The 26,826-nt window shown below is 30.1% G+C and overlaps 2 protein-coding genes across 2 annotated transcripts; one reads left to right on the top strand and one right to left on the bottom strand.

Moving 5' to 3' along the window:
• Positions 1–1,583: 1,583 nt before the first annotated feature.
• On the bottom strand, positions 1,584–14,673 carry LOC136088741 (proteasome maturation protein-like). Its single transcript, XM_065813294.1, has 5 exons — positions 14,525–14,673; positions 13,841–13,901; positions 8,899–9,000; positions 2,574–2,667; positions 1,584–1,733 (listed from the first exon to the last, which is right to left on the bottom strand). Exons 1-5 carry the CDS (start codon positions 14,581–14,583, stop codon positions 1,687–1,689), a joined length of 363 nt encoding a protein of 120 aa, XP_065669366.1. The 5' UTR covers positions 14,584–14,673; the 3' UTR covers positions 1,584–1,686.
• A 2,597-nt stretch (positions 14,674–17,270) lies between these two features.
• LOC136088740 (zinc finger MYM-type protein 1-like) lies at positions 17,271–20,826 on the top strand. Its single transcript, XM_065813293.1, has 2 exons — positions 17,271–17,594; positions 17,721–20,826. The coding sequence occupies exon 2, from the start codon at positions 17,910–17,912 to the stop codon at positions 20,388–20,390; it is 2,481 nt and encodes an 826-aa protein (XP_065669365.1). The 5' UTR covers positions 17,271–17,594; positions 17,721–17,909; the 3' UTR covers positions 20,391–20,826.
• The last annotated feature ends 6,000 nt before the right edge of the window (positions 20,827–26,826 follow it).

Here is a 26,826-nt window from a genome sequence, read left to right as displayed (position 1 = left end):
CATGGCGTTCCTCCATTTAAGATATAAATAAAGATAAATTATTAATTGAAAAAAATTAAAAAAAAAATTTTTTTTTAGCCTTCAGATTAAACTCTTTTACTATTAGCTTGTCGTACTTTATAACGGCATATTTTCCAGCATTACGCGAAATCTTCATTTTTTCTCTTAATTCACGTCTTATTTTGCTTGTTTCGTATGAAAAATCTTCATTGATAAAAATGCCTGTTCTTTTAAGCATCTTTGCGTGTTTCAAAATGTTCTCTTTGTCTTTATAATTCAGCAATTTAACTATGATAGTTCTTGGTTTATCCTTTACATTCTCTGTGATAGTACTCTGGCTTCCAATGTTTGAGTTAATTCTCAGTTGAACACTTCTACAGTTTGTGCTGCAGAAAAGATTTCCATCATATTCTTAAAAGTGTTTTCAGAACTCTCTTTAATTTTTGCTAAATTTTCAAAAAGTGCTAAATGAGTTGTTCCAACTTTTCAAAACTCTAGAAAATACTTGGACTTTTTCAACTATCCTATGATTAGTCTTCACTCTGTTATTAGTTGCTTTATATAAAGGTTTTGAGGTTATTAAATCTTTCTGACTGCAGTAGTAAAGTTAATCTTGAAGGCCTACACTCTTCTTTATTTTAAATAGCTTTAAGGGTACCACAGGGTTCTATCTTTGCTCTTGTATTGTTTCTTATCAACAACAACGTTCTTCATGAAATCTAAAGGGGCTCTATTTACTGATGACTCAACTGTCTTGACAAAAAAATCTTCACCTTTTAATTGCTTAGAACAAGCAGCCGATTTTAAATCTCTTTTCTGTAACAGCATAAGGCTTGCAGTGGCTTATGGATTTAAAATCCACAACTTTTGTTAGACAATAAAACTCATTTACTTACTGGAAAAAAATATTGCAATATTGTTCGCATTCCTATATTGACGAATAACAACCCTCTAACTCTCAGACAGTATAAAAGCACATTACAAATGTGATTAGACCAGCTTTATCTGCCAAGCTTGAGCCACTCTCCCATTGTTGTAAGATTGCATTTTTTTCTTTTTTCTACAAATACAATCATGGTCAATGCTCAAACAAGCTATCATCTCTATAACGATAAACCAAAACTCATCATTGCTCGGCTTTTTATTCAACAAGTTGCATCCTTTTACTAAATCTGACCCTTCATGCTATAAAAACTTTTATTAATTCAGTTTTTTTCCTTGAACATCAAAAAAACCTTATAACTCTTACCCATCTTCATTTTTTTCTTTTTTTATACAACCTACAACTTTTTAAGTCTTCAGTTATACGTTTCCTAGTATTTCAACTTGTTCTCTATTTTAAAGTAACTCATAACTTAATTGTGGTTGCTTACAATCTTGTTGAAAGCAAATTAGATTTTTAAAATATATAAATGTATGCCAGTATTTAATAAATAGTATATGTAAGCATAAAATAATAATATATTAAGCATTATAATTTTTTTTCTAGCCCCGGTTATCAACCCCTGCTAAATCTTTTAATTTTGCCGGGATCGGGTTTGCAAAAAGTCTCATTTTTAAATTATTATTATTTTGAAATTAACTGTTATTATAAATTTATGTTCACATTTAATGACAACCAACTACAATAAAACATTTATTCAAAATAAAAAAGTAAAACAACGTAAATGTTAAAGCGAAAGCGAACTAAAATCTGCCGTCAACAACAACTTGGTAATCCTCTTCAGACACATCTATAAAAAAATATATGGAAAACTTATACTTATTACCAAGACAAATATAAATATATATTTATATATATATATATATATATATATATATATATATCAAGAGCCACCACCGTGTAATGTATGATAGAATCTTACAGTTATAATAGTTAATGGGCCACCTGTAGAACGAAAAGATCGAAATCCATATTAACTGTTAGAAAGTAAGTTATTCAAGATGAGACATTAGAAATTTGTTAACCTAACACACAAAGACTTTGCTAATAACAGAAAGAAGACTGATTGGACTATAGTTAAAGAAGCCAAAGTGTTTAGAGTTTAAAAAAATTGGAACCACAGATTCCTTTTTCCAACAGGCAGGAACAAAAGATCCAGTTAAGTACTTATTAAATAGTTTAGAGTATTAAACTGAGTTCTTAAAAACACTTTTGTAAGTCAATGACAGGAATGTCATTGAGTTACAAGAGCTGGACCACAAGTAACAGATGAGTTAAAGAGAGAAATAACTTAAGCAACAGAAGCTGAGTTATTCGGATGTCTAACAATGGATTATCCTGTTTCTCTGGGATGACGGGAAGAGTGTTCATTAGATTTAAAAGATGAGTTAAAAGAAAAGTTCTTTGTAAATTCTTCTGCCTTATCCTTATGAGAGGTTATAAGATCAGACTCATTTATCAGAGATTGAATGTAAAGTGAGAATATAATTTCATATCTCATACTGCTACTTTTTTTTAACTTTTTAATTAATAAAAAATTTATAGAAAATTAGTAAAATATAAACGATTCTAAAACAAAAATAAAAAAATTAATTTTTTACCTTTTGACAATTAAAAAAAAAAAAATTACCATTGAATATATCTTCAGGACCTAAAATATCATTTATACCCATTAAGGTCCTTAATGCTAAATTAGAACTTGGTAAACCTGCTATTCTTTGAATCTAAAGTAAATAATAACAACTATTTTTATTAATGAAATGCCTTGGCCAAAATTTTATTAATGAAATGCCTTGGCAAAACATTAGTAAAAAAAATATTTTTATTTCTAACCTTGATTGCAATAAAGCAACCAATCAAAATTTATAAATAACTTTTCAACACTTTACTTTTATATATCCACTTTTTGACAAATGGATAAGATACAAGAACACAATGTATTAGTTTAGGGCTCAGTTACAAGAAAAAATCAACCTAAATTGTGCAAAAAACTGACTCTTGCAGCCTAACTAATCATTAAAGTACAAACAGTTTACTGCTTTTGTGGTATATCAGTCTATTATTTATTTACTCAATTATTTTATAATATATTGAATCTAATGTTTACATTAAAAAAACAAGTTAAACAGTCAATAAAAGCAGAAAGGTGGATTTTTTTCATGTGTGTAACATTCTCTTATGACTCACAAAAACTTCAATAGTCACATGATTGACCTGGACAATTACTTGTTTATCAAATTACCTATTTGTCATGAAAACAGGTTTAAATTTTCTGACCATTCTTTTATGGGCTTCGTTTAGAACCTCTTCACTCAATCAGCTTTATCTGTTCTTTATCTATTAATTTATTTATTACTCTTTTCAATGTTATGTCTGATCAAATTAACAGAGCCCTATTACCAACCAGCCAAATTTGTTGTTATTTGAGACTGCTTATCTCACTGAATGGGTTGACTCTTGTACCACTAGCCCTGCTGGAATTAAAGTTCAAAACTTTACTCATTTTCAATACCTTACTCTGGGGCCGTATTCTCATCTCTCCGTTAAGCTTAACGGAGCTTTTGTCTGAAATTTCATTACAATATTTTTTATTAATGCAATTTAAAAGAAATTTTTGGCTAACGCTCCGTTAAGCTTAACGGAGAGATGAGAATACGGCCCCAGATAGTTAACTTTATGACTCGTTTTGCTGGCAAACCTAATCACCTTCATTACTTGATTTTTGCCTTATTTATGACCCATGCTTTTGCTCAGTTTTTTCTTATTCTCCTTTAGGATGATGCTATGATTGCACTAAAACTTTCATTTCCTGCATCTGCTTCAGGCTCAACCTATCATTACACTTACTACTACTTTAGAAATATCTATAATATTCGCTATTAATGGTGTCTCCCTTTTCAACATAACCCAAATGAACAACACCTGTTGTTTTGAAGAAGATGTAGAACATATTTTTTGGCTGAAACCTGTCGCATCTTACTATAGTTCTTGGAGTTAACCAATGCAACTAGTATTAGCTGACTTGTGTCTAACTTGTCTCAAATAAAACCACGACTCATCCCCTGTAACAATATCACATAGTCTCCATGGGCCGTTTCTGAAAAGGGCTAAATTTTCCTTACATGCCTCAACTCTATTCTTGCGATTTTGATTAGTTAACTTGAGAGAGGGTTATAACCACTATTAAGTAGCCTCCTCATCTGTAGTGGCCTTCTCGGCCTTGAGGAGGTGAATAACAAAAAAACAAAAAAAAAAACTTGTGGGGTATCCAACAAGATATTAATTTTCTTTTTTTAAAGGCGTTGTGAATGATTTCGTTGATTGTAAAACAGTTAATCGATGTCAGGGCTTCAATTATATCATGTGTTGCATGCGGATTTTCTTCAATAATGGCTCGCACACGTTCAATATTCTCAGCTGTTTAAAATGATATATATATATTTCATTATTTCTTGTCTCATTGTATCTTTATAGATGAAAAAGTCTAAAGAACCAAAAGAGAATTTACTTCGTCAAGGTAAGACAATAAGAAACATTAGTACTTCTAGCTCACATAAAGGTACTCCAAGTAGACCTGTGACAAGAAGTTAACTGATTTCTGGTTAATTGGTCATCTTTCAACATCAATTAATGGGGCCAAACTGTCTGATTGTAGGCAAATTATGAAATATGTCTTATTTCTAAGGAATGATCCAGAAAATGTTAAAAATAAAGTAAAGAATGAGGATATTGCTTATGTTGCAGTTGATGCAGTCTTTGTTTTTTGGAATATGACATGCATAAAAATTAAATATAGACAGTGGTGCACCTGACTTCATAGATGAAATAAAGAAATCAAAATTTTTGTCAGAAAGAAAAAAACAAGATGATATCGGTTTTTAGCTGTACAAAAAACCGGAAAGAAGAGCATGTAAGTATGGACATGATAAAATTTTTGAAACCAAAGCCAAAATAAAACTTGTAAGACAAGCACATGAAATAAGAATTACAGAAAGAGAACAGAGCAGGTTGGAAATTTTAAGAGAAGAACAGGTTGAAGGAGTTTAATAATAGAGAAAATAGAAAAAAGCTACTTTGCTAGAATATAATTCTGAGACAAATTAAATGAAAAAGATGATCAAACTGAAATTGATCCTGATTTTGAAATAAATCGACAATAAGAAGCAACAGAAATAGATCAAGACAAATAAGTAACTCTTAAGCTACCTAAGAAAATAATACCAGTGACCAGATAACCAATGTTGCTAATTGTCTCAAGTTGTCAGATAAACAAAGATGTCAGGTCAGGTTATCCAGATATCAGGTCAGGTTATCCTGCTACTGGTAACATGTAACCCAATACAACCTGCTTCTTGTCCTGCTGCCTTGTAGTATACGTTATTTTAGACAAAGGTTAGGAGAAGCCAACTCCTACTTAAAACACTCCCTGCCTTGAGGCTCTTGATTGAGTAAAGGCTAGAGATAGTGTCTCGATAAAAATACTCATCTTGGGCAGATGTTAAATGCATCCGACTACTGTCTTGTAAAAGGCCTCCTAGGCAAAGACTTAAGGGGTAAACAGATTCTATCTGTTGACCAGCCTTGCACCTCATCTTCATCTATTAGGCTAGCGCAGATGTACTTTTAATGCATTGTTTCCAATTTAGGATGTTGAATGCTGAATCTTCTTGACTCAATGCATGGGTTTTGCTTGTGTCTCATGGGCTTTCTTTGTGTTTTATGACTAGGCAACTCATTCTATTATCTCCTGAGGGTACAGCTCTAAAGCTCATTTTTATGTTTCTGAAGCTGGTTGGTAGTCAGGTTTCCCAAACTCTGTAGTAGCTCTCAGAGAGGCTGATTCCACCAACAGCTGAAAAACATCAATGTATTAACAGTGCCATGTTGCGCATGGATGTTGACCCTGTTTGTACTTTTGGTGTGCTTTGTCAAGGGCACATTTGGAGACTTTTGTTACAGATTAGGGTTTATTAATAATAATGAAGCAATTGCTTGGGCTATTAAACAGTGTACTGAGTACAGTCAATGCTTTTAGTCAAGTTCTTTAACCAAAAACTAAAAAATACAAAAAACCATTGTCATCATCAAGTTCTCTAAATCTATCATTCACTAATACTTATGGTCTTTGAAGTAACTTTTCTTTTGTAAAGTCTTATCTCTTGCAAAGTTTACCAGACCTACTTGCTCTTTGTCTCTTTTTGAGACTAATTTGAGTTCAGCTGTCTCCTCTTGTGATCTTAGTGTTGATGGTTATCTTGCTTTAATTCGTAAAGACTCCAATAGTCACATGCTTGGCCTGGGCATTTACATTTGTAAGGATTCACCCATTTGTCGGGAAACAAGGTTTGAATCTACAGACTATTCTTTTAAGTGCTTTCGTTTAGCACCACTTCACTCTATCGCCTTTCTCTTTGTTCTATATCACTCTCCTTCATCTCAAGACTGCACTCATTTTGATGTTATTTCTGATCATATTGACCAAGCCTTCTCTCTTTATCCATCAGCCAATATCTTTGTTGTTGTGATTTTAATGCTCATCACACTGAATGGCTTGGCTCTAGTGTCAGTGACTCTGCAAGTGTTAAGGCCCACAACTTTTGTCTTTCTAAATCTTTAACTCAAATAGTCAACTTTCCAACTCGCTTTCCAGACAACCCAAATCATTTACCTTCTCTACTAGACTTATGTCTTGTTTCTGATCCTAGTCAGTGCTCAGTTTATCCACATTCACCCTTAGGTGCTTTTGATCACAGTTTGATCTCTCTAAAACTAATATCTAATGCTTCTTCATCACCCAAATCCCCCTATTATCGAACCTCTTACAACTACAGTAAAGCTGACTGGGATTCTTTCCGTGATTTCATTCGTGATGGCCTTTGGGTAGAAATCTTTTTTCTTCCTGTCAACAAATGTGCTTCTTACATAACTTCATGGATTCAGGCTGGCATGGAATCTTTTGTTCCCTCTCGACAATTCCAGGTCAAGTCTCACTCTTCTCCATGGTTTTCCTCACATTGTGCTGCTGCGATTGCCAATCGAAACCGTTACTTCCATATTTATCAGCAAAACAATTCTCCAGAAAACAGACATCTGTTTATTACTGTTACAAACAATTGTAAAAAGGTTTTGTCTAACGCCAAAACTCGCTATTCTCAGGTCATGAAATCTCGTATCTCCTCTCAAAAATTAGGCTCTCGTGACTTCTGGAGAATCTTTAATAATATTAATAATAAGGGCAAATCTTTAATTTCACCTCTCTTGTATAGTTCAGACTTTGTCACCTCACCTAAAGACAAAGCCGAATTGTTTGCTAAAAACTTTTCATCAATATCATCTCTTGGTTCCACTAGTTGCATTCTACCTGATATAGCCGTCAAACAGGTTGATTCATTGCTTGACATTCTTATCACTCCAGCTTCTGTATCTCAAGTGATTTCCTGTTTAGACTCTTCTACAGCTTGTGGTCAAGACAACATACCTGTTGTAGTCTTGCAGAAGTGTTTTCCAGAGCTGTCATCCATACTTTCAAAACTATTTAATTAGTGCTTATCAGAGTTTTGTTTTCTGGCATGCTGTTATGGTGATATTTCATTTCAGAAATTCTGGAGAGCAATCTAACTCGTCTAACTACTGTCCCATTAGTATTCTTACTATCATTAGCAGGTTTTTGAATCTTTAATTAACAAAAACTTAATCTCTCATCTTAAATCTAATAACTTTCTGATCATAAATATGGGTTTTGGTCTTCTTATTCTATTGCTGATTTGTTAATGGTAATAACCAATAGGTTTTATCGTGCATTAGATAGATGAAGAGAGGTTAGGGTTCTCGCTTTTAACGTGTTTAAAGCCTTTGATAACGTTTGGCATGCTGGTCTTCTCCATAAACTCTCTTCTTACGGTGTATCAGGTAAATCTTTAAGATTATTGAATCTTTCCTTACCAATCATAGTATAAAAGTTGTCCTTGATTGACAGCGCTCTTCTTCATTTCCTGTAACTTCAGAGGTGCCTCTATTCTTGGACCTACATTAATGATATCCCAGAAATTATCATCTAAAGTGACATTGTTCAATTTTTTCAAACTAATCATTATCGCAATAACCTTGATCTTGTGAACGGTAATGTACTCGATGAGTCAACTACCTTTTAGGATTAACTCTTACTTTCAATCTTTCTTGGAAACCCATTGCAAAATTAGCATCTACTAAGGTTGCATCTCTTTATTGAACTTGCCACTTTCTTATTAAGAATTCTATAAAGCGGATATGGCAACAGTATTATCACATCGTCGTAATGTTGCTTCTTTTTCTCTTTTCTATAAATACTATAATGGGCAGTGTTCTAAAATGCTAGCGTTTCTTGTGTCATCTACTAAAACTCATTCTCTTGTTACTCGCCATTCAATTAAGTCTCATCCTTTTACTGTGACTGTTCTTAAGTGCTATAAAGATTCTTATTTGTCTAGTTTTTTACTTGAACATCAGTTCATTGGAATTAACTCCCTTCATCTTGTTTTTCTGATTCATACAATTTGCAATCTTTTAAGTTGTCTATTAATCACTATCTTGCTTGATAAACTTCATCTTTTTTCTTTCAGTAACTTCCAACTCTTGCTTTCAGTCTTGTTGGAAGTGAAGATTAATTTGGTATGACTTGTCATTCAGCAAAACTGCATTATTTTATAGTATATGCACCTTTATGGTCTAAAAACTTTTAACTAATTTTTTTTTCTCACACATCAATTCTTTTGTGATTCACACACATTTTCATGTTTTCCCTAATTAATTTTCATTTTTATAAGTCTTTTGTCAACAGTTTTTTGCTCTTAAGCAATATTATTTATTTTCTGGCAACTCCTAAATTAAATAGTGGTTGCTTGCAGCATTGTTGGGAATTGGTTAAAAAAACAAACAATTAGTTAAAATTATTAAAAAAAAATAACAAGAAAACATACTCGTGAAGCAACAGCTCGTTCCATTTGAAGTTTCATAGGCATATGAAGACCATGTGCACTTCTTGTAGCAGAAAATTCTCGTCTTTCTGAATTCTTAAAATACTAAAATTTTGAAATAAAAATAAAGTTTTAAAGTATGCATTAGAGTAGTGAGAAAATGTCTTCAAATTTTATTTTGCAAATTTGTTTTAGCAGTAACCACCAACTAACCAATATTTAACATGCAACATCGTAATATAAAATATATCATTTTATGTGTAATCAATTACATTTCAATTTGATTTATTTATAGTCAATATTATTTAAGAATAATTTTTAATGATAAAGATGCGATGTTTCAAAAATATGCATCAAAGCACCAAGCTGTCAAGTCATAGTCAAAGGACCAAGCTGTCAAGTCATAGTCAAATAAGGAAAAAATTAGGAAGAGAGAAAGGATAAAAAAAATTATAATAAAACAAGTTAAATAATTATAATTAAACATTTTTTAAATATAAAAATATTCCTGCTACGAATATAAGACAGCAAATAAAAAATAATTTCAATGAGATTTTGTTTTAAAAAAATGTCTAATTTGTCTATTTATGTGTCTAACATTAAATCTCTAAATCATTACTTCTCCCTAGAATAAGGCAGAGTCATTTGCAAAAAACTTTTCCTTTAACTTGACTCGTGAATCTTATGGCCATACTCTTCCTGCCATTTCAGTTAAATAGATTAACCCATTGTTAGACATCCAAATCACTCTGGCTTCCAATGCAAAAGTTAATTCTCAATTAAACACTTCTACAGTTTGTGCTTCAGACAAGATTTCCATCATAGTCTTACAAAAACGTTCCTTAGAACTCTCTTTAATATTTGCTAAACTATCAATAAGTGCTAATTAAGTGGTTTTAATTTTTGAAAACTCTAGAAAACACTCTGACCTCTCCAACTATCCTACAAATTAGTCTTCACTCTACTATTAATTTCTTTATATAAAGGTCTTGAGATTATTAAATCATTTCTTTCTAACAGCAGTATTAAAGTTATTCTTGAAGGCCTACACTCTTCATTTAAGTAACTTTAAGGGTACCACAAGGTTCTATCTTTGCTCCTGTATCGTTTCTTATCTACAATAACAATCTTCATGAAAATCTTATATATAAAGTTCTATTTGCTGACAACTCACCTTTATACTCTTTGCTGACAACTCACCTTTATACTCTTTGCTGACAACTCACCTTTATACTCTTTGCTGATGATTCAACTTTATACTCTTGACAAAAAGTCTTCACTTTTTGATCATTTAGAACGAGCAGCTGATTTTTATTCTGATCTCTCTTCTGTAACAGCTTGGAGCTTGCAGTGGCTTGCGGATTTTAAGTCTAATAAAACTCAGTTATTTATATTACTGTAAACAACTTTTGCAATATTGTTTACATTCTTATATTAACAAATAACAACCCTCTAACTCACAAACAAAGTCCAAAAGCACATGTAGTTAGACCTGCTCCCTATTGTTGTAAGGCTGCGTTTCTTTTTTTTCTCTACAAATACCATCATGGTCAATGCTCAGATTAGCTATCATCTCTAGCTTGATCAATCAAATCTCATTCTAGCTTGGCTTCTTATTCAACAACTCGCATCCTATTACTGTATCAGTCCCTTCATGCTATTAAAACTTTTATTAATCCAATTTTTTTCTTTGCACATCAACAAAACTCACCCATCTTCATATTTATCTGACTTATACAACCTACAACTTTTTAAGTCTTCAATTAGCCATTTCTTTACTCTTTAACCCTATCTTCTATTTTCTAGCAACTCATAACTTAATAGTGGTCGCTTGCAACCTTGTTGGAAGTGAATTAGTTAAAAAAAAAAAAAATGTATATATATATATATGACAGTATTTAATAAATAGTATGCATTAATCTATAATATATAAAATATTATAAATTTTATATATTATAGATTAATGTATACTATTTGCATAATGCCCCCCAACCCCAGCACAGTGGGACAGAGTGTGCCAAAATAACAAAAAATCAATATCAGCATTGCACGGTGAAAATTTGTCATAATGGTGAAGACATGTTCATTAGAGGAAATATCTAGTTAAAAAAACATTAAATATTAATTTAAGCATAATTTTATGCGGTTATTTACACGTTATTTTGACATGTGTTCCAAAACGCTATTTTGCATTTTTTATTTATCAACTTTCTTACGCTACTAGTGTTTTAAATTAAATTTATTGACTTTCATTTTAAACTATATTATTTAAATTAAGAATGTTTTTTTTTGCTCAGGCTTTTAAAAAAATAATTTAACGTAAATGTAATCATTAGTTTTTATGCATCAAAAACAGACAGTTTTAGATATTTTTTTTTGCAACTAACCTTTACTATTAGGTATCAGATAAACTATCCTCCAATATTCTCCAAACATGTAAATCTCATGCTAAATGTATGTAAATAGCCATGCAACATAAATATTTTGCAACTTTTTGCAATAAAAAAAGTTATAACAAAAGATTGGTCTTCGGTTAATGGTCAGTTGATGAGAAATACTGAACATGTAAAAAAGATGCTTTGTACACAAAGAATACCTACAAAAGCTTTCATTACTGTTATAATATATAGGTTTTGTAAATATAAATCTAAAAAACTTATTTTATGACAAATACATGCATCCAAAAGTAATATTTTTAATGTTTACACTGATAAAAGTTGTCTTGTCCATTACAAATATTTCGTATTTTTCACCAAAATAATAAATTATTTTAATATTTTAAAAAAATTATGTCTCATAAATCTAATGAATGACCTGAAAGATCACAAAATAAATGCTGAACGTCACATTCCTTGCAATGTCCCATGGTAAAAGTCCATGTGATGAAATAAAAGGAGCTATATAAATAGAAGCAGTAAAAGTTAGTATACAAGTATCAATTACAAATCAGATTCTCACACCACATGAACTATTTACGTAAACAGAAAAAAATTTTTTTATAATTTTAGGTGTTAACATATATTATCTTTCAAGTCATGTTACCAATAACCACAAAACACTTTCTAACATTTAGAAACAATACAAAAGGGTGTGTACAGTCTCGAGCACAAGTAGCTATAACTGTTTTTACCCAGATGGAAAAAAAAGTTTTTCTGGCGATTCTCTAGTGATACTGATTATAATATTCATAAGCTAAATAAAGTTAACTTGGTAAAAAAAGGTTTATAAAACTTACAACCCAGTAAATATGCATGCTTTTAAGATAATAAATAGGACTTACGCTTAAGATTTGTAAAGAAAATCATAAACTTATCATAATCTTGCTAATAATGATCATGACACTATTGAAAGTTATGTAAATCACCCCTTCTTTTTTCTGATTTTTTTATTTTACATTTTCACATTCTTTTTAATGTAATCTTACTTCAGCACTATTTTTTAGTTCTTCTTTTAAACTGCGCTATTTTTCATGCTCGCAAAGTGAATGATGCAAAGTAACAAAGATTTGGCACTCCCTGTCAATAGGTATGGATCTGTAGGATGTCAAAATTTGAAAAAACTTTAATCATTTAACAACTTTGAGGTAAAATTACTAAAAAAATGTTTGAAATTAATCAAAAACAACTGTAAAAATAGATTATTTAAATATTTTTATTTATTAATTTATTATTTATTTATTAAACCATTTTTATTTATTAATTTATGAACTGTCAAGAATCACAAAAATCTATTGTAAGTTCAGATACCAAAACTATTAGTATTAATAAATATATCAGTATTAATAAAGAGATCAGAAGTAAACACAGTGATTAAGGCAATTTTATGGGGTCTGGTGTGTCCAATATAAACAAATGTCCAATATTAGATATTCTCCAGCTAGAAACACAGAGATTTCAAACTGAATAAGATTTAAAGTTGGCTAAAAAAAATATGACTTTATCTAGTCATGGTGGCATCCATGAATGTTTATAGTTCTAAAGTGAAAACACTGTAAATACAGAAACTCTAAAAATATTTTAAAGTCTTGAACTTAAAAAGTTTTCAAAGAAAAAACCTTACAGATAAAAAAGAAAGAGCAAAAAAGAACATAGCAATTATTTTGAACCTGCTTTCCCTAAACCCACTCAATTCTTCCTAAACTTCAAGCATAGCATTTTAGAAACATCAACAAAAAAAATTGTTGATTAGGTTTTCATATTTGTTCAGCTTGCAATTTGATTTATTATTGCCTGAATAAATGCACCATGAGTTGTTTTTTTTAAACAGTAAAAATGATATTTTGACAAACTTTTTACAAACAAGATTTTTTCTATTGTGTCTAAAAAGGAACATTCAATTACTTTTTTAATGGTTTATTGGAAGTGTAATTTAAATAAAAAGAACCTAAATAAGTTAGTTTTATAGTTGTTTTTTTTGTTTCTAAATATGTTCGAAATTTTTATTGAAGCATTTTAAGGATTTGAGCATTTTTTTTAAACCTAATGTTGTGGTACATAAAATTAATACTTGCAAATACTAATTGATTTTATAAGGTAAAAATTATTATTTTATGTCACATATAAGCAGTGCTCGAAGTGAAGAAAAAAAAGTAATGGGATGGTATTCACTAAATTAAAAATACCATCCCACCTAATCATTGTTATATATATAGATTTATAAAAAGGTGGCAGGATAGTTTATGCTTTATAAAAAAGTGACGGAATGGCATACCGCCATATCCTACCTCACTTCAAGCACTGCATATAAGTGTTAATAGGGTCGTCAATATAGGGTAGACAGGGTAGGCAAAGTCAAGAGGACCATAAAGTATATAATAGGATTGAAGGTCACTCAGTTTATTATAAGGTTGGAAAAATTACAGAAAAATCTTTCAAAATATGAGCTTTGTCTACTGGCCACCAAGTGCTTCGCAACACCACTGAGTGTTAATATATTATAAACTTACATTTTTCTCAGATATTTCCAATGGATGTTTAGATACAACATCTTTAAGAGCTGATTGAAACCTATCCAAAAAAAAAAGCAATAAACCTTTATTACGAGTTAAAAACATTTTAACTGCAAAAATATCAGTAAAAATTTTAGAAATAACATCAAAAAATCATATTTAAAATTAGAACAATACAAAATAAAAAATTATGTCAACATCTAAAATGTGTGGGACCCAGGATTGTATGATGCTTGAGGTTTGTTTACTTTTATAAGAGAAGCAAAGATTTGAGCCACACTATAGTATGAGAAATATGGTTATTAGAGATAATACTTCCCTAAACATTTTTATCACATTCATTATATATTTTAATGCAACAATATGTATACAAAACATTTATAATATATCATAACTATTTTTTTGGCAGCTATTACTCTTATGACTTGCAAATGAATTTTAGCGCTACCATGACATTGAACTTATAATATCTAAATTGAAGTGTTTATCTCATAAATCTACAACTTCCAAAAGTATGTTTAATAGTACCCAAAGAAAAGTATTTTTATAGTACTACTAAAATGGTTGTTTAAATTCTTATAAAAGTGTAAATTTTAATAAAACATTTATATTACTTGTTTTTTTTAGAAAAATTAAATAACTATTTGTTTTAACGTATTTAAAATCCAAAAAATAACTTACCCATTCCTAAATTGGTCATTTGCTCCAAGTAATCCCACATCAAACTTTATTTCAGTCATTTTATGAAATATTTCTTTTATTAATGTCAAATTTCAAATTAAAAATAAATTTTAGGGTAACTTTAAAATTAAAAAAACAGAAAAGATAATTTTAGCAAAAATGCAAAGTCTCTACTATATAACCCAAATAAAGTTATCTATGTATAAGTTATCCAAAACACTTATCTGTGTATTTTTATAATACGCATCTCTATACTAAGTATTTTAGAATAAGTAAAAAATATATAAAACAAATACATTTTAAGTTTTAGTATTTATGATCATTTAAACGATCTTTACAATTTTATTTCTTTATTATTTCTAAAATTTTTTAGTGGTGGAAAGAGTTAGTGGAGTTGTACCAACATAGTTAAAACTGTGGTTATTAAAACATGTAATCAGTATCAATTATTATTTTTCATCTATCAAATTAATTAAAAAATTATTAATCTAAAAAATTTATTAAATTATGTGATTAATCAGTATAAATTATTATTATTAATCATGTGATTAATCATAGTTAAAACATGTGATTAATCAGTTAAAAAACGAACATAATGGTATATTCGTTTTTTAATTGATTTAGAAACACAATTTTAACTATGTTGCTACAACTCCACTAATTATTTTCACCACTTAAAAACTGTAGAAATAGCATTTTATTTTTGATTTCAAAATAACTAGACTCGTTACAGTGAAAAGGTACTCTTTACTCAGATTTTTCTTCTAAAAAAAACTATGTTCTTACAAAAATAATTCTTTAAAAATCTAATATAACTATATGTTCCAGTAACTTTACATGCGAATAAAATATTTTGATGAACGCATTTTCGAGACATTCATTCATAAAACAAAATAAAGGACAAAATATATTTTATAAAAAGCTCAGTCAGTCAACGACGCACGATAATAAGACTTTCCGACAAAAAATAAAACTTGTCCGTCATGTTTCACGACTTGACAATAATAATCTTTTTTGTCTTTCCCTTTTTCTATTTTTTTTTAATATAATTTTTAAATAATTATTTTTTCAAATAAACAATCGCAACTTTGTTCTCTTTTTTCGTGATTTTATGATAAAAAATGTTATTCTGGATTTTACAAATAAAAGCAAGTTTGAAAATCAACAAAAAGTTATCTAATTAAATGTTGAAAACTAAAAATTTACATTACAAAAGAAAATATCAGACAAATGTGTACTTAAACGACGTGAAATATATTATATGTCAGATATATATATATATATATATATATATATATATATATATATATATATATATATATATATATATATATACATATATATATATATATATATATATATATATATATATATATATATATATATATATATATATATATATATATATATATATATATATATATATATATATATATATATATATACAGTATTGGACAAAACATTTGCAACTAACATCGAATAATGCTAAAATATGTTCCTAATTTTACATGTCTTAAAAACGAAACGAACTATACTACCACAGCAAACAGTTCAGGAGTCTGGAGTCATAGAACATAAGCAATCAGCTGACAGGTGACAACACACAGGCAAAATTTCGTTGACAAGTGCCATTTTGCAGCGGACAAAACAAGTGCAACTTATTTGGTTTGTTTTATTTTCTTAAGTCTGGTCCGTGTCAACGTCACGAAAGTTTTTAATAATTAAAGGAAGTATCCAGAAGTTTCTAGAAGCATGCAGAAGCTTCCAAAAGTTTCCAGAAGAAGCATCTGGAAGCATCCAGTAGCATCCAGAAATATCCAGAAACATTCAGAAGCATCCAAACGCATCCAGAAGCTACCAGAAGCATCGAAAAGAAGCATCTAGAATCTTCCAGAACATGTTCACACAGGTTCATTTTACTATATAAGAGACATGTAAATCGACATGTAATTCAGTCAGTATATGGAAGTCAATCAGTCAGTATTATCAAGACAGTTTATCGAAGCGAGTTTTATCAAAGTGTTTTATCGAAGTGAAATACAACAAGTGTTTCATTACATCAATAAAGTCCACATCGAACCAAGACGTTGTGTTCCACAGAGCATTATTGTATCATCACAAAGTAAATGTAACACGGTAAGCCTTGAGAAGCGTGATTATTTATTTTTATTATTTTTATGACTTCAAGTGCAAAAATGGCTCCCGACAATCTTGGATTGGAACTAAGAAAGAAAATTATTGGCGATTACGTAAGTGGAATGTCCAGGGGCGGATCTAGGGGGTATCCTGTGTTGCCCAGGATTCACCCATAATATTCTAAGAAGTTATAATTATTTATAGTATACTTATAATTTATTATAATTATTTATAGTATACTAATATGTATATATGAGTTCTTTAAAAAAATAAATATTGCCTTTATAGAAAAACATACACGGCTTTAACAATGTTTCAAAGACTCTCTCTCTCCTCCGTGATGTTTCAAAATGCCGCTATTAATCAGGATTCTTTTTTTAAAGTAAACGGAACCGAAAGAACCCTTTTAATCAATCGTTATTGCAATGTATTTATTTTGGTTGCCGTAATTAAGGCCAAAAAAATCCCTATTGTTTCAGGATTCATTTGACCCGAATTTCCGGTAGACAACAAAAAAAAGTTGCAGGAACGTTTGATCAAAAGGGTTCTCTCGATTCCGTTTATATATAGAAATGAATCCTTAATTATTCCAATAACGCCTTAATTATTCGTATAAACTTTATTCGAATAATTAAAGCTTTAAAATAAAGCTATAAGTATTCGAATAAATTGAAGTTTTATCAAAAATTAGTTTAAAGTAATTTTTAATACAAATTTTATTTTTGTTTGCAATTATGGATTTGTTGCTATCCAATGCCATTAAAGCTAAGCATTTGCCTAATATTACGACTTACAAAGTAAAGCTTCGTAATAATCTCAAAGATTTAAATTCAAAGTTTCCTGTTGTAAACAAAGATCTTCTTTCTTTAAGAAATTCTGAACTGAAAGCTTTTATTCCCATGCAAAAAGAAAATGAAGACTATATTGTTTTAAAGTATGAGTTTTAACGCGTTTTTTTATGTTTTATTATGTTTATAAAACAATAATTCTTAACAAATAACCTTTAGTTAAATATGTTTTTTTTAGTTATATTTAGTTTATATATGATATGACTTTACAGGTCAATGGAAAATGGTAACTGTCTTTACAACTTTGCTGCTTTATTAATAAATTCATCAGATAAAACACATGAAATTCTTCGACTATTAACTTCTGTTGAGTTGTTTGAGATGCAACCTTTTATTCAAGATACCCAATAATCTTAAACCAAGTGGAATCTAAAAGATTTTCTTCACTCTCTAGTGTTTTCATGGCATGTGTTTCATTTGAGTCTTCTGATTCTTTTACAGAATTAAATGATATAAATATTTCTGAACTTATAAAAAAAGAAGCCTATAACAATTGCCGAAACAATAAATTTGGACTTGAAAAATATAAAAAGTTATTTAATGTGAGTATATACCCACGTGGTGATCATAAAACAAATAAAGAAATTCTGAGTATTTTATGGTGTAACACTGATTGTCGCTCTATTTCCAAGGATAAAGATATGTGGTCACCAAATCATTTTGTCCCTATTGTGAAAAGAGAAGTTTTATGCTTAAAGAAATTTGTCAAAAGTGATTTAAAAAGAGGATCGTGTTCAGTTTTGCCAAGTGTTCTATTGCATTCTTCTGTTACCACTAAGGTTCTTAATTTATCTTGTCAACCTCCTAAAAATCCATTTTCTAATAAAAAATCATTAGTTCAATCTCACATAAAGTTTTGCATAGATAATGAAACTAAAATTGTAGATGTAAATATTGATATTACTCCTAATCCAATCTTAGTTAATTGTATTCCTTGTACATCAGATCAGCCTTTAAGCCTTCCTTTTTATGATATTTCTACTTACTATGAGCGCGGTAGACATCTATCTGCTGGCAAAGATGATTCAATGTTATTAGATCTAGTTAATAAAATATTTATTCCTAACTTGTCTTTTGTTTTTCCTGTTTCTGGTGAAAAAAAAAAACGATCATTTTTACATAAATGGCTACTTGAATATTCCTGGTTAGCTTACTCACAGGTTGAATATGGAGCATACTGCCTTCCATGTACACTGTTGGGTAGCAGAATTCCAAACAATACCACAATAATCAACTTTATTCAAAAACCTTTTAAAATATGGGGTAATGCAACTCGTGCTTATATGGATCACAATAATAATTGTCGACTTCATCAAATATCAATGCATTGTCTGAACATGCTGCAATCTAGATCTAATTCAAAAAAAAATCTGATTGAAGTTGATATTGATAATCTAAGAAAAAAACTTATTATAAGTAATCGAAATAAATTAGTTCCGATTATAAAGACAATTATTTTTCTTGGCCGCAACGATATTGCTTTTCGAGGTCATCGTGATTACAGTAAGTATCATCCACAGATTGGAGAAACATGTAAAGACAACATTAGTATAGGTAACTTTGCAGAGCTTTTAAATTTTTGTATTGAAGCAGGTGATAAAGTTCTTGAGCACCATATTCGTTCTGCTCCTAAAAATGCAACTTATATATCTAAAACCGCACAAAACGAACTTATTGAATGCTGTGGAAAAACAATCGAAGAAGTTCTAATTAAGAAAATTAAAAAGTCAGATTATTTTTCTATCTTGTGTGATGGAGCCTCTGATTGTTCTAATGTTGAACAGCTATCTCTAGTTATAAGATACATTGACTGTGATAATGTTATTTGTGAAGATTTTCTACGGTTTATTGAATGTAAATCTGGTACAACTGGTCTTAGTCTTGCGCAAAACATAATTTCTGCAATTGATGATCTTGGTCTTGATATCCAAAAATGTAGAGGTCAAGGATATGATGGTGCTGGGGCAATGTCTGGTAAATTAAAAGGTATTTCATCTAGAATTAAACTTATCAATTCAAAGGCTATTTTTGTTCACTGTGCATGCCATAAACTTAATTTAGTTATTAGTAAATCATGCAATGTTCAGAGTGTTAGAAATGCTCTTGATCAAATCAAAGATATATCATATTTTTTTAACTTATCACCTAAACGTGCTAGCTGTCTCAATAAATTCATTTTTCCTGGTCAAGCAAAATTAATTGATACATGTCGAACTAGATGGGTTCAGAAACTTAAAGGTCTGGATGTTTTTTTTGATAACTACATATCCGTTTTTCATTCAATGGAAGAAATGGCATACAATGAAGGTAAGAGTTATAATATTGATACTTCTTCAAAAGCTTCATGTTTTTTAAATCTTATGACAAATTTTTCTTTTATTGTGAGCTTAGTTTTAACAAAACAAATAATGGACTATTTCTACGCCATCACTGTTGTTCTCCAAACTAAAGCATTTGATATATCACAACAGTGTAATGAAATAAATTGTTTAAAAACTCAAATTTTAGATTTAAAAAAAAATATTGATGTCTATCATAACGAATGGTACTTAATTGCTCTTAACCTAGCTAAGACTCTTGATGTTTCAGAAGTTAAACCAAGGCTCTGTGGCAGACAAGTTTATAGAGATAATTATCCCTCTGACACAGTTTCAGATTATTTCAAATATTCCATCACATCTCCTCTTCTAGATCATTTAATTAATGAATTAGAAGATAGATTTGATGAAGGTGAGATGATTGTTTACAAAGGTTTATCTGGTATTCCTGCAACTGTTGTAAAAAAAAATAAAGAAAATGTTTTTGGAAATCAGGTTTTATGGAATTTTTGCATTTTTATATATCGGATATGCCTCATCCTACATCAATTCATGCTGAATTAGATTTGTGGGAAACATTTTGGAACAATCAATCTGTGATCCCATCCACTATTTCAGAGACTTTAAAGTCTATTGATATGAGGGGTTTCCCAAACATTAGGGAAGGTTTTTTAATAATGGGAACAATTCCAATTACTACATGTGAATGCGAGAGGAGCATTTCTGTTATACGCAGACTGAAAACTTATATGCGAAGCCGCATGACAGAGTCAAGATTTAATTCTTTAGCTCTGATGTCTATTCATCAAGAAATAATTCCTGATGTAGAAAGAGTTTTAAATATTTTTTCTGTTTTAGTGGAACGACGCTTAGAGTTGGTTTTTACCTAATATTAATTTCTTTTTTGTTTATTGACTATATTCGTGTATTTTATTTTATGTTTAAGTTTACCTTATATTTAGTGAAAATTAGAAAAGCAACATAAAAAATTAAAAATAAAACCCTATAAAAAAATTTGGCCTAATTGCCTATCAAGAAAAGGAAAGAATCCAGAAATGGAGGACTAACCTAAGGCAACAATATTTATACTTTACATAAACTGCCTATCAAGAAAAGGAAAGAATCCAGAAATGGATGGCTAACCCAAGGCAACTATATTAATACTTTACATTAACTGCCTATCAAGAAAAGGTAAGAATCCAGAAATGGAGGGCTAACCTAAGGCAACAATACAAATACTTTACACTAACTGCCTATCAAGAAAAGGAAAGAATCCAGAAATGGAGGGCTAACCTTAGTCCACATGACAGTTTACAGATGGAGTGCAAAGTCCTATGGCTTACCTTCTTGTTGGTGCACTTCGTTAAATAGGTTAGACAAGTAAAAAATGTCTAATTTATGAACAGAATAGCCAAGGCAATATTTTTATTAGTTTTGTTTTATATGTGTAATTGAGAACAATGCCAAGTAAGTAATAATAAAGTACTGATGCCGCTTTGATGACGAATTATAGTCGGCGATATTTTTTTGCAACCTTACCCCCCCCCTCGCAAGCCCGGGGGAGGGGTTTACAAAAAAATATCGCCGACTATATTTTGGCAATTCGGAAAAAAACAGGCAACACCCACAAAAAATCCTGCATCCGCCCCTGATGTCACAAAAAAGTATTTGTGATAAATATCGCGTGAAAAAATGGACCGTATCAAGACTATGTTCCAAATATAGGTGGAAGGTGGAAGACTGCGTTCCACCACTTCTAAAGAGGATTCTATGATCGTCAGATCCGTCAAGAAGGATCCCTAGATATCATCAGTCGAGATGCAAAAGCAATTAGAGCTGCCTGTATCGGACGGAACAGTCAGACGACGTACTGTTGAAGTCGGATTGTTTTCTCGACGCCTTGCAAAGAAACTGCTGATTTCACTAAAAAACCAGAAGAAAAGACTCCTGTTTGCTACATCTCATATTGACTGGAATGTGCAGAAATGGCGAACTGTCCTGTTCAGTGATGAATCGAAGTTCAACATCATTGGGAGCGATGGCATTTACCGTGTACGTCGACCGGCCGGAAAACGCATCAATTTACGTTACTGCCATAAGACCGTGAAGCATGGTGGAGGCAATGTAATGGTCTGGGGGTGTTTTTCTGCTAACGGTCTAGGTCCAATACATCGAAACGACGGAATAATGGACCGTTTCATGTATAAAAATATCCTGAACGATGTTATGTTACCTCATGTTGAATGGAATATGCCAATAAAATGGGTTTTTCAGCAAGACAACGATCAGAAACACACTGCAAAAGTAGTCAAGCAGTGGTTTCAAGACAACCACCTATCGGTGATGGATTGGCCGCCTCAATCTCCGGATCTCAACCCTATTGTAAACCTGTGGGAGATTGTCAACCGCAGAATTAATTGTGAAGGTATTCGTAATAAGGATCAACTGTTTGAACAAATCCAAAAGGCCTGGGCAGCAATTTCACAAAGTTTCATTGATCACCTGATCGAATCTATGCCTCGAAGATGCAAGGCTGTGATCGACAACAAAGGATTTGCCACGAAATATTGATAGCGAAATACAGCTTGGTCAACATTTTGTCGAGTTGCATTTGTTTTGTCCAGAAGGAAATCAACTTTTTTTAATACTTTTGATTAATTTATTAATTTTCGTGTACAAATAATGAACTTTGTGATGAATAAAACTTGAAGAACTTATTTATAAAGTCAAATATGTACGACATATTTGATTTTATAAATATAAGAAAGGAAGTGTGAACTTCCCGGTTAAATGCTACTCCGCGGTACTCTGAGACACGAAAAAAAAAAGGTTCTCAATATTTGCAATTTGCCAACTATAGTTCAAAACTTGCTCAACGTGCCAACTCAAATGCTTATGTGAGAACATTGAGGAGGGGGCGTGGAAAACCCTACACCCTTCGTTTGGGACGGCCCTGGCTCCGAGCTTAAATGAATTTTGGTTAAAGAGATGTTAGAAATAATGCGTTGCTAAAGTAGTTGTTAAGACAGCGTTGTTCAAAAAACGGGCAAATTTGATAGGAATTGTGAAGTTTTTTACATTTTTGAAAAGCACAAGTCAGATAGTTTTAAAAATTCAAGTAAAACCAATTTATGATTTTTAAATTTTTGACAAAAACAACTATTATATATTCATATTCATATATACACATATACATATATATATACATATATATGTATATATATGTATATATATATATGTATATTTACGAAACAATGCTCGTTGTAAGAGCTTCTTTTTGAGAGTTTTTTAAGATAAGTTTTTAAAGAGAGTTTTTTGTGTAAGTTTATTTTTAGAACTTTGGAGATTTACTAGTTTTTCCAGACTTTTCCTCTTATAGCCGTTTTCTACAAATACATCAATAAGAAACGACAACTCATCATTAATGTTATTTATAGTGCATAAACGTTGTGCTCTTCTAAAACCAATAAATCGGAAAAAGAGGCTTTAATGGGCTCTAGCACATTCAAACTGGACAGATATAGACTGGCGATGTATTGTGGACTGACGAATCCAAATTTCTTGTTTTTAAAACAAAACGACGGATCTATGTGCGAAGAACAGTTGCTGAAAAATTTCATCCACAGCGTATACAGCCTACTGTCAAACATGGCGGAGGTTCAGTAATGGTGTGGGGCTGTTTTGCTTTTAATCAGGTTGGTAATCTCGTGAAAATAAATGGAATTCTTAATAAGAACGATTATCATAAGATATTATGTGGACATGCCGTGCCTTGTGGAAAGCGTCTAATTGGCCACGGGTTCAACATGCAACAGGATAATAACCCAAAACACACAGCTAATACTCTACAAACTATTTGCAAAAAAAAGAAGCTCGCGGAGAACTCAAAATTATGACATGGCCCCGACAATCCCTTGATCTCAACCCAATGGAGTTACTATGGAAACAACAGGATCATGAGGTAAGAAAAGAATGTCCTACGTCAACAACTCATTTGTGGTCAATTTTGCAACGAGTGGAAAAATATTTCTCCAATTTATTTGGATAATTTAATCAAACTTATGCCAAAACTTGTTTGTGCAGTAAGGAAAGCAAAGGGTGGATTTTTCGATGAAAAAAAATGTAAACTTTAGTTCGTGTTATATAGCCAAAACTTGTTTATTTTCATCATTGCTTTAAGCACGTTGATTAGTTTGTAATTATTTGTAATGACATTTGGGCAATTGTAATTAGTTAACTTGTTTTTTTATACATTTTTTTACAAAAAACAGAGTGACCGAAAACTCTTGCCGGGCAGTGTATATATGTGTATATTTTAATTGTTTACATCTTCAATAGATTTTATTTGAATAAATATTTTTAACAATTTTTGAATATATCTAGTAGAACGATCCTCTTTTGCCGGAGCAACAATTTAAGAACACGTTTCTAAAAATAATCAAAACGCACTTTTATAAATTAGAAATTAAAAAGTAATATCAAATTTTATACAGCTATAAAAAATATTTACTAAATTAATTTATTAATCCAATATATTATATTAACTTCAACGAAGTTATGCTTTGATGACAAAAGAACAGTTGAATTTTATTTACAAATTTTTTACTATGTACGTTCAAGCATATTTATAACCCAAAAACGAAGAAAACATAGATTTTGCATTTCAATATTAAAAACGCATTAGCACATCTTAATTGAGTTATTTTATGGCTTATGTACAATTCTAAAATTTAATATCAATTATTTTAAGTTTTATTTAAAATATTAGCACATCTTAATTGAATTAATTTATGACTTAAAAAGAATTCTAAAATTTAATATCAATTATTACAGGTAAAAAACTATTAATACATTAAGTGACCGAAAACTTTTTCCGGGCAGTATATATATATATATATATATATATATATATATATATATATATATATATATATATATATATATATATATATATATATATATATATATATATATATATATATATATATTTATTGATAAATGTTGTATATTGCTGGAAATACAACTCTTGTCTGTTTAAGAGTGATCAATATCTTTTTGAAAAAAATAGATCAAATAATAATATTAAAATATTTTAAATGAGAAAATACAACTTTATAATGGAACTTGAAGTTTCATGCCATTCGGCAATCATCAGCCATATTATTACCCAGCTAACACATGCTTAATTGGCCCAACGTTGGGTTAACGTTGGATTGGATGACTAACGTTGGCTCAACGTAGTGCCAACGCAATGTAACTTGACGTAGATTTTCATCACATTGGCTCTACGTTGGGCCAACTTACTTTGAAAAACCTACGCTTGCGGCTTATCGAGCTATTCATGCAAAGCATTTATATATAGCATTACAATCTCCATTTTAAAATAGTTTGCTTTTTATAATGGCATCGTTGTAAATTAATAGAAAAAGCAAAGTAATTTTTGAGTGTTCTGCAAAGATATTAGAGCGTTGCGTGCAAGGAATTGTGCAGCTACACTTACAAAGGATTCAATACAATATCTATAATATTAATAGTTTCGTCATAAATCTTAAATCTTAAACCAAGATTTCTGTTGTTTTTATCAAAAAAATTTTGTTAATTTTAGATAATATTATGATCTATTTAGATTAAGTTTTAGTATATTATATTTATATATATATATATATATATTATATATATATATATATATATATATATATATATATATATATATATATATATATATATATATACAGCGTGGAAAATAACGGGCGGTCAACGGTCACTGACCGCCCGATATGACTAAAATTGCTATTTTGACCTCTCAAAACGAATTCTTCCCGGTCAAGGTTGACCGGTTGAAAAAAAAAAAGAGTTATATAACGTTTGACAAATTATCAGGATGCCTTTGAAAATGCATATACCAAAATTACATAAAATGTAAATCTTTAAAAAAAGCTTCAAAAATAATTTTATCGTTTGTACGCTACTTTAAATCGCTTCGTTAGTGAGTATTATAAATGACGTAAACTATTCTTTTTTTTTTGCTTCACTTATCAAGACTAATTTCATTTTACTGGTGGTGAAATCCATAACTGCTTTTTTCATAAATGATTGAAGTTCTTATTTTATTATTGTTTTAAGGTGGAAAACCCCTCAGAAATATGAAATTTTTGAAAAAAAATTTTATTTTCTTGTTTTGTGCAAAATTTATTAGAGTTTCACAATCTGAAAACCATTTTTGAAAATTCGCTATAGATCTTCATTAAAATAGATTTTATTGAACCCTAGTATTTTAAGCTTCCTTAACAACCGCCATAGCAACGGCACTATTTTTTACCTTAACTAAAAAATAGTCCAAAATCCAATTTTTTCATATGAAGAATATATCTTATCAAGTGAATTGTATTTTCCATTGTTCAAAACAACTTTAGTATAAAAACAGTTACTGGAAAGCTCATAAATATATCATAAATCTTCTACAATGACGAAGGCATGCAGAGTTAAACAAAGAACTAAAAATAATAAAAGGAAAAAAATTTTCAATGTAAAAAAAAAGTTAGTTGTAAATAATGTTGATATGGATGTAAATATGGAATCAAATAATGTAGATATGAACATAAATGTTACTACAAGTGTTGCTGATGTGAATATAAATATAGAGAAACCAGTTGATTTTAACTTTATTAATTCTAATGAACTATGTGCTTCTGCTAAAAAAATAAAAAAAATTTCGTCATCAAGACCAAAGTTATTTAGTAATATAGTTACTGGATACCGTTTTATAGATTTAGAAATACTAAATTCTGTAATTTCTACCCTTATATGTCCAGTATGTATGTCATCTAAGTTGTTTCTCTCTGAAAATGAAAACAAGAGAAAAGGTCTAGCGTCTTGTCTTTATGTTAACTGCTGCGTATGTGATTATTCAAGAGAATTTTACACCTCAACATTGAATATACAAAAAAGTTTTGATATTAATACCAGGGCTGTATATGCTATGAGATCATGTGGTCAAGGC

This window comes from Hydra vulgaris, chromosome 12, assembly GCF_038396675.1.
Source record: "Hydra vulgaris chromosome 12, alternate assembly HydraT2T_AEP".
Lineage (NCBI taxonomy): Eukaryota > Metazoa > Cnidaria > Hydrozoa > Anthoathecata > Hydridae > Hydra > Hydra vulgaris.
This window is presented reverse-complemented; position numbering and strand designations above follow the sequence as displayed.

What these genes read in the sequence shown, in the direction of transcription:
- LOC136088740 (XM_065813293.1), top strand. Translation starts at nt 17,910, where the DNA reads ATGGCATGTGTTTCATTTGAGTCTTCTGATTCTTTTACAGAATTAAAT.
- LOC136088741 (XM_065813294.1), bottom strand. Translation starts at nt 14,583, where the DNA reads ATGACTGAAATAAAGTTTGATGTGGGATTACTTGGAGCAAATGACCAA. An exon ending in AACGAGCTGTTGCTTCACGA is followed by an intron (nt 2,668 to 8,898) that starts GTATGTTTTCTT and finishes TATTTACTTTAG; the next exon opens with ATTCAAAGAATAGCAGGTTT. An exon ending in TCCTGAAGATATATTCAATG is followed by an intron (nt 1,734 to 2,573) that starts GTAATTTTTTTT and finishes ATTTTTTTATAG; the next exon opens with ATGTGTCTGAAGAGGATTAC.